The 15,493-nt window shown below is 37.0% G+C and overlaps 1 protein-coding gene across 4 annotated transcripts in view; it reads right to left on the bottom strand.

Annotated features, from left to right (window-relative positions):
• The window catches only part of LOC145671263 (uncharacterized), a 179,561-nt gene that overhangs the window by 25,451 nt on the left and 138,617 nt on the right, over nucleotides 1–15,493 (bottom strand). For all 4 annotated transcript variants that reach the window (XM_081740189.1, XM_081740188.1, XM_081740190.1 and 1 more), the window contains 2 exons: nucleotides 11,789–13,507; nucleotides 279–429 (listed from right to left, as the gene is read on the bottom strand). In XM_081740189.1, the coding sequence (XP_081596315.1) occupies nucleotides 279–429; nucleotides 11,789–13,507 (1,870 nt within the window). The remainder of the gene's footprint in view (nucleotides 1–278; nucleotides 430–11,788; nucleotides 13,508–15,493) is intronic.

The following is a 15,493-nucleotide window of genomic DNA, read 5'->3' on the forward strand; positions in this document are numbered from 1 at the left end:
AGATCACGAATTAGCCATTCGGTCATAGGGATACAGTCGCGATCGAATCCATTCTCAGTAATGTAATAAGTTTATAATAGGAAAGTGTTTATTTTAGTTCGAATGATTAGTGGAAATATTAAGTAACAGAATTTTTACCGTCTCTAACACATGCTCAATTAAAAATTAATTTATAATTACTACACCCGAAACATATTTAGTCATAAATGTGTATTCAAGGCATAAAAACAAAATGAAATATTGAAAATAAATAGATGAAGACGCAACCGATAGCGTACCTCGAGACACAAAAGGACAAGTCTTCACAGCTAGTGTGACCCATTCTCTTGTCATTTCACTAAGGGTCATCGTTTCCACACCAAATCCTGGCTGATATTCGACTTTCGGCGAAACACAAAACCTTTTTAATTCACGCTGACGTCCTTTGCACTAGAAATATATTATTATTAGAACACCATTTGAATAAAATATACCTCTTAATATACCAAGCAGAATTATTTCTTCGTGTTATCAAAAAGACTTGATTTTTTTAAAGTTATATGTTTCAATACTATATTCTACATGTTTATGGAATCTGGAATCCAATTGCAACCTTGCAGCATTGACACTATCCTTTTTAAAGAGAAACACAGACTAATCTTGCCGACAAAACATTCCATTTACCTATGGCTTCAACTATAAGTAATATTTTTACTATAGTTATTATGTATGTTAAAAAACTGATTTTACTAAACTTTCAGTATACAGGGCCAGAATTCAAAACAATGATCTCCAATGTTGAGGTTTAACACACCAGATACATTATATATATATATATATACAGGGATAAAAGATGCTCGAAGACAAACTTCAGATGATTTTCTTTTTTTATTTAATTAGATCAAGAACACCTTTAATAAATACACGTTCAGGTTACAGGTACACACAAGAAGTGATGTTGTCGAAACTTTCGTAATAATTGTATTTTTATAAGCTAGATCGATCCGACAATATTGCTATTGATATCATAGAGTGGTCTAAAAGCCTGCCACTATTTTCAAATTTTGACATTCCAAAGCCTTATTTAAACTATTACTGCTATCTTATGAAATCAGAATTCCCTATTCTTCACAAGATAGGGAGTTATATTACCTTCAATATAACATTTCGAAGCTTTGTGGAGTTCTTTACTGCTCAAGATTATTTTAGAACACGGCTACTAGACTAAGTGAAAATTCGTCTGGCTTTAATAAAATAGAAAATTCTGAGAAATTATGGTATGGTAAACATTGTAAAATCATATTTATCCGCTGCAGCTTTGGGCCAGGGACTAAATGATTCTGAAATCTAAATTTGTCTATCCATAACCGTTTTTGAGGCTATAAAATTAGAAGTGAATAAGGCGAATATACACACATGTCATTATTAGAGACCAGATGTTAGACAAAATGCCTGTTCTTTAATATTAAAGATATGATCAAATATAACGTTTTAAAGTTTATATGGGGGGTTATAGTTTCAATTTAAGCCAATTTTATTTTGCCTATTTCGCCCATTCCTGCCTAAATAATTGCTTTAGTGCTTAATGTTGCCAATTCTATGCATTTTCTTCAAAATAAAGACTTCGCTGGGGGAAAATATGAGTACATAATTTAGTATTTCAAGAAAGGAATCTGCTTCTTCCGAGGTATATAAGTGCTGTTTGTAGTGATGTCATAAAACTTTGGACTGCTATGTTTACCGAGAGGTGTATAATAGTTGGACTGTTATGTGTAGTGATAAAGTGCTATACAGAATGTTTTTACCAAATATACATGGAATACATATCAAGCTTCATTTTTATATGTACAGTAAAAGATCTTAACAAACAGATAGGTTTCTATATTCTTTGAACATTATCTATGACCTGAATTTATTTTTTCATTGTATTGACTATTTATCTTCATTATTTGAGCTACAATTTAGTGCCTATTTTACTGCCTATTTTTTAAATTTTAAGCTCCTATTTTCCAGGTTTTTTATGCCTAAACATCCGGTCTTTAGTCATCATATTTCGTTATGACGTCAACGTTAAGAAGTTGAAATATAACCGGCGGGTAAATAATAATAATAATAATAATAATAATAATAATAATAATAATAATAATAATAATAATAATAATAATAATAATAATAATAATAATAATAATAATAATAATAACAAGATTCATACCCGCACAATAACTGCGTAAAATCGTAGCAAGCGCAAGTAATTCTAATACCTTGCCAATGTTTCAAAAAGTAATATCAAATTCCTCATCTCATTTAAGGTTTATTGTAGACACGCTGAAGAAAAAAAAAATGAGTTCTTCACAATATATTAATAACATTTAAATGCATGGGCCGATCTCAGTACAGTTCTTTTGTTTACAATTATGTCCATGGAAGTTACACACAAAACTATTATTATTATTATTATTTTGACAAGAAATTTCACCGTAGGGATACCACTTATATGCATAATATAGTGCTTGATACGGAAAACGATACTATGAATATGATTCCTCTTCTTTGGCACTTAACTGAAGACAATACATCAATTTCGAAGTTGTGGAAAGTTTTGCCTATACCTTCCAATTCTTCTAGCTGCTCAACGAAGCAACTCAATCAGGTGTATTTTTCAGTAACGTGTTTAAAAAGACTTTTCATTCTATTCGGTTTAAGTAGTAATTTTCTGAAGTTTGCTTCCGCATATATTTTACACCCTGCACATTAGATGACATAGGATAATAGTATAAACAAAAAATACAATCAAGAAATGGAAACATCAAACAAATAACATGAATATCAACACAATCTAAACGAAGGAGCATTCTGTACCTTCTATTTTTGGAAATTACTTTCCTGCCTTTAAAATATACAAACACCCCAGGAAAATTAATAAAAACAGAAAAAGTTACATACACAGTAGATATGCAGAAAACACTAGGCTACTGTTTTCCCTTCTAAACTTTTCCGGTGGAAACGCAAAAAATATTACCGCTGGACTGACAAAGATTCGACTGTCGATATTCCTCTTGACGAGGAGTTCCTTCACATTTGAGTTACCAGCCACACGTGCAATTTTCTTTTTGTTGATTCTACTCTTACCCCACCTTACTCGACAAGATACGGTTCTGGTAATTTTTTAAATAGGTACTGCGTAATGTTAATCTTGTGCTTAACAGATTTTTTTCGTGATATTTGATTTCCCACAGTGGAGTACTTCAACTAACTGGAGCATTAACTAAGAAACACTGAATTTATTTCTAAGAAAACTGTCAGTATGGGGCTCGCAGCCAGCCACGGAACTATACGAGGGACAATCAATATGTTAGGATATGCACAGGTCCTTAAACACTCTAAACCTTTCTACATCAATAAATATTTAGATTTTACATGGATGGCAACCATAATTTTCGTTTTATCCCTTCACTCTACCTCCCTAATCTGCTTTCTCATATACTATTTTAAGCCACAAGTCCTTTGTCATCTGGCCTATTTACTTCTGGCACCTTCAACATAAGTTAGATGACTGAATGATTAAAAAAGTAGGGCTGGGAGCGTCGACAGCGAGGACTTTTGCATCCGTCTGTGACACATTAAAAACAAGAAAGAGAAGGAATAAAAACAATATCCCAGGCAGAGCGCAGTTTAGATCTAAATAAAAATGGCATTCCATTTAGGAAATAAAATGTCATAGCATTTTAAGAAATGAGCAAATTCAACTCACAAGCACAAGGACTAGTTAATACACAAAGCCATGTTAATCATCTCTGCCGGAAAAGCTCGGCAATAGGTAAACATCCGTGGGAAATTCCTTAATTAGTAGTGGATATGATTGTGCAGTATAGAAAAGACAGAAAAGGGAAATGCTATGACAAGAATACAACCAGCATAACACAAATAGGCAGAGAATAAAATGAGAAATACATAATTAAAAGGGGAAAACGCTCTCACAAAACAGTCAGAACTTGGGCATGTTATAGGAAGGAAAAAAGTGTGAGAATCATCTGGGCATCGTCTTCAAGCAAAGTAGGTAGATCTGCAAGGGACAGGCTCGCTCAAGAGCATGATAAAGACACTCCACCAGAAGACAGCGAATAGTGAGTAATATGCCACAAAGGGTGCAGGAAGGCTGATTCTGGTCACGCATCAGATAGCCACGGGTGAGGTAAGTAAGCGTGCTAATGTTTTTTCTTCGAGCCGTGAAGGAATGGAATTCGTGGCTCAAACACCAAGCTGAGGCTTGAAGGCATGCAGTTTATTATGCAAGTGCTCCTCCATATCTGTCTGCTAGCGCCGATGAAGATGACGGTCGACTGCAGGACGAAGATCACAGCTGCGGAACGGTGACTGGTAATCAGGTCTTGTAAGGGCAGCATCCTTGGCAGCACGGTCAGCAGTCTCATTGCCCGGGAAACCAGCATGGCCAGGCACCCAGCAAAAATGCATATCACAGCCTGCCGCACGTAAGGAATGGCAGGAAAGTAGAATTAGCTGAACAAGTGGGTGCACAGTCGACACTTCAGTAAAGTATTATGCCTGGTGGAATCAAAACAGAGGAGAACATGTCGAAGATTGCGTCGACGAATATACTGCAAAGTCTGCAAAACAGCTACTAATTCAGCAGTGAACAGCGTAGAGCAAGGATGAAGTTTGAAACAAACGCTATGATCAGCGCAATGAAGGCATAACCAACAGTCCGCATGCTTCGAACCATCAGTGTAGAAGGCAGTGTAATTTCGGTTCTGATCCACAAAAGAAACGAACTCCTAACGAAATCCTTGACTACTGGTAAAGTGACACTAGATGAAAGCTGATGACTGGTGGAAGGACAGTCCACGGAGAATAGGCACGAAGCCCAATGGGCGAAGTGGAAGGATGTTCATTCCAAGAAAAGTCACAAGGTTCACAGCACGAATGCCTAAAGGTCGAGTAGCAGTAGGTCGTGCTTGATAACGGTCATAGCGAGCACCAGCTTCAAGGGCGTAAGTCGAAGAATGATCAGATAATGCACTACATGGATGTAATAGCGAGGGGCAGGCAATCCTGATGGTGTGGTACAGAAGGTTCATGAGCCTCAATATAAAGACAAGGTAGGAATAGGTGGTCGGATATATTCCAAGGGCCAAAGAAAGTTCACGATAATGAATAGAATCCAAGTGACGTAAGATGGAAGATCAAGCAGAACCATAGGTAACACAGCCATAATCCAGTTGCGAGCGGATGAGGCTACGGTATAGTCACAGCATTACCACACGATCAATACCCCTGGGAAGATGAGATGAGATATAAGTTTATGGAGTGGAGATAGCGGTACTTCTGACCTCGAATATGAACAGCCCAGGTGAGTCTTCGGTCAGGCTACAGGTCCAGAAAACGAATATGGTCCACATAAGCCAGTTGAGAACGGTCAAAGAACAGCTCAGGATCATAGACACAGTGACAGAGGCAACAAAAATGAACACAGTGTCTTCTGGTGAAAGAAAAGTGATGCCAGTGCTGACAGACCATAAGTGAAGGCGGTTCAGCGTGAACTGTAACTGTCGAGTAACAGGAGTAATAGTACGAAGATAACGAGTTCGACCATAGATCTAAAATCATCCACATAAAGCAGCCCATGATCAAGAGTGGAAAGCTGCGACATTACGCTGTTCACCGCCACATTAAACCAAGTGACACTCAACACACTGCCGTGTGAAACCCCAATCTCCTGCGGAAAGTGAGCAGAAATAGTAGATCCAATCTTGACTCGAAAATAGTGTTATTGAATGGACTTCTAGAGGAAAAGTGCCATGTAGCTACGTGAGCCCCAGAAATGCAGTTGGCGCAAAATGTCATAACGCCAAGCAGTGTCGTATGCCTTTTCTAGATCAGATTCTTGACGGCGAAAGGCATCCGGATAGCACTTTCAAGATGAACCAGATGACCAGTAAACGAAAGACCCGAAAGCGACAGTGGATATTGGAAATAAGTCTGCTGTGTTCAAAATCCAGACGCTGTAGCAGATTTGGCAGGACTTAAAATAGGAATAATGTATGCTTCGCGCCGTGCAGTGGGAAAAGAGCCTTCAAACGCCAAAGATGATTATACAGTTCAAGAAGACGCTGCTTGCCATATGCAGGAAGATGCCGGAGCGTGGCTTAACGGTTGCCATTAGGCCTAGGCGCCTTGTCTTAGTAGAGCTCAAAACAGTATCAAGTTCATCAGCGATAAAATACACATTGTAAGGTTCAGTATTCCGAGACCGAACTGAAGTGGTGTATGATCGGTACGTTGTTTCTGAGTGAGGAATTCCGCTGAGTACTGAGTAGAACTTGAGACAGCGGCGAAATGATGTCCCAATACAGCGACAATCCTATCTTGATCAGTGACCAACACACCACTGACGACAAGGACAGGAACTGCAACAGAAGAAACATGCCCCTGGAGACGACGATGCTCTAACCAGATCGCAGACATGGAACTCCGAGCAGTAAAAGATGAAACATAAGTGCGCCAGCTATGACGTTTAGCTTGCTTTATCAGATAGTGAGCGCAAGCACGAAGGAGGTGAAATTGGGCCAAATTATTATCTGTAGGAGTAGGATGAAACGACAATCATGCCTGTTGTTCTGTATAGTTGTGAAACATGGTCGCTTACTATGAGGGAAGAACGCAGACCGAAAATATCTGAGAACAAGATCCTGAGACGAATATTCGGGTCCAAGAAGAGCGGAAATGACGAATGGCGGAAACTTCATAATAAGGAACTGAATACATAATTTATACGTTTTACCAAATATTATTAGGGTCACCAAATCTAAGAAGCTCAAGTGGGCAGGTCATGTAGCCAGGATGAAATAAAGTATGAACGCTTTAAAAGTCTGGGAACACCAATAGGAAAACGACCATTAGGAAGACCCAAGCGCAGATGGGAGGACAATATTAAGATGAATCTCGCAGAAATAGGACTACAAAGTAGAAACTGGATCCTGCTGGCTAAAGATAGAAGTTAGTGGAGAGTTTTTGTGAACGCAGCATTGAACCTTCTGGTTCCATAGGCCATAGAGGTAATTAGGAGCACGATGGAAAGTACGGAGGGACCAGTATAGCGTGGCGAATCTCTTCAGACCACCATGGAACTGAACGCTTACGCTAAGAGCAATCATAGACAGGAATCGAGTCATGTGCTGCTGCCAGTATACTCCGCTAGAAGGCCTCACAATGGTCATCAACAGAACAACGAGGTTCGAGTAAATTGACACGTCGCAGAAAAGTGACTTCAGTTAGCTTTAGGTAATTATAAATGGCGAAAGGGGTGGAAGTCCAGTAACAATGATAGAGAAATGGTCATTGCCACAGAGATCGTCATGCTTTCACCACGTTAGGTGAGATCGAAGTTGTGGACTACAAAAGGAGAGGTCCAAATGAGAGTAGGTACCCGTACTGGTAGTGAGTGAAATGAGCAGTATTGCCATCATTGCGGAGCGGTAAGTTAGCGTGGTCAAGTTAAGTGGCAACATTTGACCTCTAGGTTCGGTACGAGATGCCCACAGTGCATAGTAAGAATTGAAATCACCCATAAAGAGAAATGGGGGTGGAAATTGATAGGCAAGCAGTTCAAGATCTGCAGCTGTAAACACGTCTTGGCGAATAAGATAGGCACAACAGATAGTAACAGGTTACCTCAAAAAGACATGGATAGCTAAAATCTGCAAATCGCTTTCCCATGTAAGAGAGCAGAGTGATAGGCATCAGATACAACAATTGCACACCACCTGATGCACGACCAGCAGTGAAGTGATCATGACGGTAAAAAGTATAGCCAGAGAGAACTGATTTGCTAATAGGAGTAAAATGCGTTTCCTCAAGATCGAAGAATGCAAGTTGAAAAAAATGTCAACAGACGTTTAAAGCTTGCACAGTGCGAGAAATAACCATTCGAATTCCATTGAAGGAGGAATATATTCAACAAGCGTTAAGAACAAGAAGCGGAGTGCTGTGCTTTCCTTTGTTACGACCTTCAATACAAGTAAAATTATCAAAATCCTTCTCCACTATCCATCCATGACAGACTCATCATCACCAGGGAGACTACGAGATGAATGTATCTTTCTTGGCCCCAGGCGGGCTAGAAGACTGTGTGCGTGGAGATTTCTTCTTATCATGCTGGTTAGGCGAATTAGCTGCTGGCGAAGTGGAGATAGCCTTCGAAGACAGACTGGGCCTGATGCTGCTTTTTGAGTTGCTTCTTGGACACTTGCTTAGCAGGAATTGGACTGTTCAACTGTTTCAAAAACTGAGCTATCAACGAACGAGAAGTAGAGGCAGTCGATGTGGATCCAGCAGCCGGAGAGGCTGGTGGCTGCGTGACTGAAGAAGACCTGGGCTTACTGCGCGATATACCGGAGTTGCTAGAGTTAGCAGTGGCACGGGACTCCTTAGAAGAGACAGGCACATTAGGAACAACACCTGGATCATTTGGGTGGCAATATCAATTCTTTGAGTACCTTGAGACCGAATTATCTGCAAAAATGATAAGCCCATGCCAAAGGAAACCTTCGGTTGAAGACGGCGTTTGGCCTCAGCAGCTGAAATCTTCTCGAGGACCGTAAATTCGTGGATCATCATCTCAGCCAAAAATTTGACACATTTATGTGACCACGCCACCTTTACACTTAACACAAGTAGTTAGCTCCATACATGGGGACTGACCATGAGCTGGTTTATCACAGTTCCCAGATAGCGAAGCATTACATGACGGGGCAAAATGGCCAAAATGTTGACAGCTGAAGCACCATAAAGGCAGTGGAATATAAGACCGCATCTTTAAACGATGGTAAGCAATATTCAAGTTGGTAGAAGTGTAGGCAGATCAAATGTAACGATGTAAGAGTCTATAAGATTCTTAGTGGAAATCCTGTGCATGGCAATGACATGACTGTCCTTAAGTTCTTCGCAAATTTTCCACCTCCGGTAAATGTTTCAGGTCAAAACATGTTATAACAACTCTTACTTATATTAAGCTGACGACGAGCCTCAATAACAACAGGGACAGGCCCTAAATTGGTATAAGCTAATAGTAGACGGGATTGCTCGTCCGAGACAGCTTAAATTAGCTGCTAGTGCTGTTTTAGAATTTATCAAGAGAGAGAAAGACTGGCTTTAAAAGTTAGATACAAAATGCTCCTACTAATAAATAAATAAACGCTGAACTTTCATTTATATTATGGAGAACTTAAAAAACAGATGGAAATTCTTACATTAAATTACACGGAGAAACCTAAATTATACATTTACTTCATGCTTGCTTGTCAGATTCTCCTTTCAAAATCATTATTTTACCAAATTTTCAATCTTGAAATAAGTTCATTTTCTGCGCAAGATTTGGGATAGGTTCGCTGCTTACGATGATATTGAATAAGAAGTTTATTGCTTACTTGCTGAATATACAGAAATAAGAAAATTTTATTTCGAAAGTAACTTTTTGGTAAGTGTATCAAAGAGTATAGTACGAATCATTATTCCTTGTGATCATTAACTAGTATATTCTTACTGTTTATTAAAGAAAACATGACCACATATCTTACATTAAAATTAACTTTAATTTACCCAATTTGGGTACTTCAATCATCAGACTTGCACAAAAAGTTTGAGGAAGACGACTAAGAAAAATCTTCTGACAGCATTTTACTATTTTTCTACATGAAGGGAAAACTAAGAATATTCTAAGTTTTTTGAGTGACACAGATAGCATTGATGATGAATGATATATATGTTGTTTGGAAATAAATAGCTGTTTTCGATACTGTTCATTATTACTGAGTTTTGCAATGGAGAAATCATACCTATTTCATTCAATATAGTTTCCGTCTTGAACGACAAACCTCTGACAAGTTTCTCAATACCATCTCTGAAGAAATGAGCTCCAAATGAAATCTCGAACAGTATTTTAAGGATCATCCCTGTTTCTTCTAAAAAATGGCACAATTGCATAAACATATGGGAGTGTGTTAGTTCTAAATAAGGGAAATATAGAGCGAGTGGGAGTACTGCATGCTGCAGTTCCTCCGCTTCTGTGTCGTCATTATTCCATGCAAGTGATTTAGTGTTGTCTTGCAAGCTTCTTCCTACTGACTAAACACAGCTCCTTTTTACACAAATGCCGAAGAATTTCATTATAACCCAATCCTGTTCACCACATTCACAATTTACTGTGGCATCAATTGTGGGTTTGTACATACTACTGGGTTTCACTAACGTTGACCCTCTGCGCACTTTACTTAAATTCCACTTTTCACCATGTCATAATACGAGTACGATTAACCATAATCTCATTCTTGAGACGAACCAACCGATCATTGCAATGTCCACCAGCCGCTGTTTTTGATGTTCAAATCAGTTCCTCTCGGACCTACCTTTTTTTTTTCCACTTTCCCTATTTGTAATACATGGTCAAAATTGATGACTGCAATGAGACACTGAACTGTAAGTCAAGTTCCCAAACAATAGTGTGCAAATTTGCCTCTGTTCTTATGTTTAGAGTATCATTGACGTGTGTGTTTTGCCTTCTTAATAACTCTGGTACCGGGAATGACAATCTTCATATCAGCGACGCACTATCTGTTCTGAAGTTAAGTATATCGCCCATGTTCTTATATTTCTAAGTTTCTAAGCATTATGTCTGAACTCATGCAACAAAATTGCTCGTAAATTTCTCTGGCTATTGAGGTGACTTTTGACTTGTATTACTCACAGTTCCACGTTCATCATAATCGAAGCCAGGGGAAGTTGAAAGAGAATATTTTTCACTTCGACTATTTATTTCCGCACAACCTGATATCTCAATTTGACAATTTATAGAGCAAAATAAAGAATTCTAACTACAAATAAGAATGAAAGTTTTTAAGATGTGAGTGAATAATCAGTTAAAACAAGACTGAATAGTTATCCACCAATAAGATTGTATTAAAGAAAGTGTATTCTTAAATATCGATTCAAATCTTTAGGGTGTCTCTGCATAAAAACAAACTGTTTAAAACAAGTTTTATTGTCAGTTTCCTTTAACATCGTACACAAGAGTTCCATGATTTTCCAAGCTGCTGAAGAACTTGTGAACCGGCTGATATTAGTCTTGCAGCTAAAAGTTGGAAATGGCACTTCATTATTGGAAACGCGAACACTGTGATGTTTCTTATCAAAGATTAAAAAGAGAAGCTGCTTATTAAAGGAAAAAAAACTTACATATATACGACGAAGAGTTATACACTACCCTACAAATCCAATAATATCACACAATATGTTTTGTTTGTTTATGAAGAACAAAGAACAAGGTAATAAAGAACAAAATATTTAATGTATTACGACAGTATTATAACAGACAAAAAGTTGTGTTAATCAGAACCCTACCCATTTCTTTACGTTCTCCAAAATTTAACTAAGCTTTCCAACAGTACATAGGACATTGGATTAATTTAGGGACGTTTTTACAATAAAGAGAAAAATATCCCTAACAGTTTTATCAGTTTAAGATAGCTTGAAGGGTATTTAACAAGATAGATTCGTGATAAAGCATCTTTTATGGAATAACTGCAAAATATATTTAATAAAAATGCAATTCTAGTTTCGAATTAAGCTTCGGTTTTATAGGTGCGAACAATATAATTATACCTAATACATTGAGTTCTCTGAATTATAATTTTATTCATATTTTATATGGTTTTCTCAAGGCTTGTAGATGGATATACGCACCAAATCCACAGATACCAGTTACATGCATATGCATAAAAATAAAAACCATACTTACCTTTACTCCATCAATACTCGATCTAATAATAACTTTCAACCCTGCTGTATCTCCATATCTCAGCTGCCACAAATTATAAATACGATTCCTCTTTGGATCATCACTGACTTCACGGGATGAAATTATTTTCAATTTGGAACTTTTTATTCCTTCTGCAACTGGTTTTGTATTTTGTGTAGTTTTACTTCTACATTGAAGGAGTTTGTCCTGTTGATGAAGCAGCTCATCTAACACAGTCGGTGGATTAGTTGGTGTTAGTTTCGGCACCGACGTAGCGTTGTTATTTCTAGTCGTTAAATTATTCATCCCTTCCTCTATCGCTTTTGTATCTTGGGTAATATTACTTGTAAATCGCTGATCCGGCATAAGAGTGAAGTTCTCACTTTTTCTTGTTAGAGCATTCATTTCTTCTGGTACTTCCCGAATTGGGCTTAAAGGAAGATTATGATCTCGTTTGGAAAACTTTCGAAGATGAGAACTTGTGCTTACACTGGTTATGCTGGAAATTGCGCTTTCAGAGTCTGAGCTTTGACTATCCTCGCTTCTACTAATCCTGTAAAGGGTTCGAATCCTTTCACGTTCAGCACTGCGCTTTATACTCCTAATGTCATTTATTTTGTTCACAATATTCTCAACATTTTCTTTTCTACTCATACTACTAACGACATCTCTCTTACAAGAAGGGTTTCTTTTCCTTTCAGATAGATCCGCAACAGTTTCAACTAATTGCGACACTCCAGGCGAATTTCGAGTCATACTTCTAGTAATTCTACGCGTACCTGCTTCATTATGTTCTGAAACTAGTCGCTGATCCTGTTTTGTGGGATTCTGAAGACCTTTCCTGTGTGATTTATCATCAATCGTGAACACTGGTCGAGCCATTTCAAAATTCGTTACACTCACCGAATCATCTTCTGCTGAATAATATTTATCTTCACTTACAACCGTGTCAGCTGCAGTCACAAAACTGTCACCCGTTTCACTCTGAGTGTCACACAAATGATCATGAAATGACTCCATCGCACTGGCAAAAGAGTCATCTAAATTAACCATCGAGGAGAATTCCTTCGCAAAGTGAGAACTGCAACCCGCTTCACTTTGTGTGTCGTTCAAACGTTCACTGAATGCTTTCATTGCCCTATGAAAAGGATCGTCCAAATTAACTATCGAAGAAAATTCGTCCGTAAGGTTATAAGTATTGCAAGATGCAGTATCATCATACGTATCTTCGCTTTGGTCTCCAATCGCTGAAGCTGTTTCAAAGGACGAATCTAAATCTTGGGTAGCAAATGAGCCCATCCTTCCTCCAAATGGCATTGGAGTCAAACGCTTTACATCTTCTATTCTCCCTAACTTTTTTTTCAGCTCACTCTCGGTATCATTAACTTTTAACGAAGGTTTGCTGCCAGTCTTTTGCTTTCGAGGACTTTTCAAAATCACCTCTTCAACATCAGAGTCATCTGTATCTGAACATTCGGCAGCGCCTCTTTTTGCAGTTTTCCTTGATAATCTTGGACGCTGAGTACTTACTTCCCTTCCCGCATAATTTCTGATATCACCTAATACCTTCAACTCATTACCAGTAACAACCAAGTTATTATTAACGTTATCACGATCAGCTGGAACTCCGTGATCTTTATCTACTTTCGCTTTCGACCTAGTTTGCATTCTTTGCTGCCCGCTATGACTTTCCTCTGCACGGCCATCATCATCTTTTTCCTATTAAATAATAGACCTGATTCAACATCGAAGTGTTAAATATCGAAAATACACTTATTTTAACCCTGCTTATATCGTATTGAACCTAGAAGTCTCCCTAATATGATGTCTGCTAACTCATATTATAATCCTCTTAATATACACTTAAATAGAACGTTTTCTCCTACATCTTCCTTATTCCCTGTTTAGACTCTTATAATGTAGTGGAATTTTACCACAATTTCATAACAAATACATCGTGAAATTGTAAGTTTTACTTTCTACAAAACTATAATATATCTACATTGAACACGATTTTTCTTTCAGTCTAAAATTATTAACATCATACAGAAATGCACCATGAATCAATAGAATTGTTACAATACTATATATTTTTATATATACTATATACTTTTATATATACTATATATTTTTATATATGTGCGTTTTTAAACGAATTAAACGAATATATATTTTTCAAACGAATAATTGCGACATACATGCACTACATGAATAACTACTTGAAAGCTGTGGTCTTTTTACTTAAATAATTGATAGGTTAGATAACGCACGACGGAACAGTAAAAAACACTTATTTGGAAGCAAAAGGAAAGTGGAACTTGTTCACTTCAAGTTTTGACGGTCATTTGAGTATTAAACTAACATGTACATGAACTGCAAATACATTGTTTAAAATTTTAAACCCTTCTATGCCAAGGTAAGCAACTTCATGAGAAGGACCCGAAGATAGAGCTTAATCTGATTTTCTACTTACCCCTTCTTTTGTCTCTCAGAAATTCAGAAATTATTACTTTGGAACCGTAGACTTAAGAATTCAATCGAAGCACAAAGAAATGAAAATTACAAAACATTTTTTTTTCCCTAGAACTTCCCTTGTTTTTGATCCTACTTACAATTCAGTATTAGTTTGTTTTCTTTTCTTTTTCTAATTCTTGAGAGCAACTGGAATTTTTTCCTGAATAAACTCTTCAACAGACTTTGCACTACACCCGCTAACATTTACGAAACGATCTAGCTCTTGACAAGGGTTTCTTCTTTATGAAAGATATAAATTAATGGCTCCTCTATTTGAAACAATTTGAAATACTTCACAGACAGTACTAACGCATATATTACAAAATAAAACTGAATAAAAGTTCTCAAAGGAAAATCTTTTATAGACTGTAGTATCAATCGTTTTATCGTAACTTATGATCTCGTTTGGAAAGCTCTGATATATAACACTTTCAGCAGCTGGGATCAAGTTTCACCAGTGAATTTCTCAAAAATGCAGCATAAACTGCATGAAAATATTGCAATACTTATTTCTGATTGAAAAGTAAGACAAGCTGAATCTCTATACACATCAATATTTGTACAACAGCATTTTGATGTTAGAAATGAATGCAAACTTTATGCATGCAAAAAATTTGAAATATACATATATATATATAGATATCTACTTTTACATATATCTGAACACTACCAATGAAGGTGTCACGTAAATGTTGAAACGATTGTTGAACAGCACATTTATAGTTTATTTGAGAAGATGCTGTCCAAAATGAAAAACTTTCGAAGCAATTTTTAAGCGAAATATATCTGAAAAATCCTATACTAATACGACACAAAGTCCAAACTATAAACAATTAATATCATTTATTTATTCTGTAGGCCTAAGTTAATGGCTATATTTATATTTTTGTGTTCTACTTACATCTTATGTATAACACACTGGAACATGAAGATTATTTTCGTAATGAGAAATGCTACTACCGAAATTTTCATTCACATGCAAAAGTTAACAATTAATTGGAGAAGAATTATACACTACCAATAATTCAAACATTCAATCTTGCAATCCAGCACTCTTTCGGAGAACATTCGCATGTTATTATTACAAATGAATCTAACATAATGTAATTAATTCAACACTCAATATGTGCAACTGTACATCTAGTTATGAATGCTATGTCTACATGATCATGCATTTACGACAATTATTTT

Source organism: Thermobia domestica, chromosome 15, assembly GCF_964235325.1.
Source record: "Thermobia domestica chromosome 15, izTheDome1.hap1.1, whole genome shotgun sequence".
Taxonomy (NCBI): Eukaryota; Metazoa; Arthropoda; class Insecta; order Zygentoma; family Lepismatidae; genus Thermobia; species Thermobia domestica.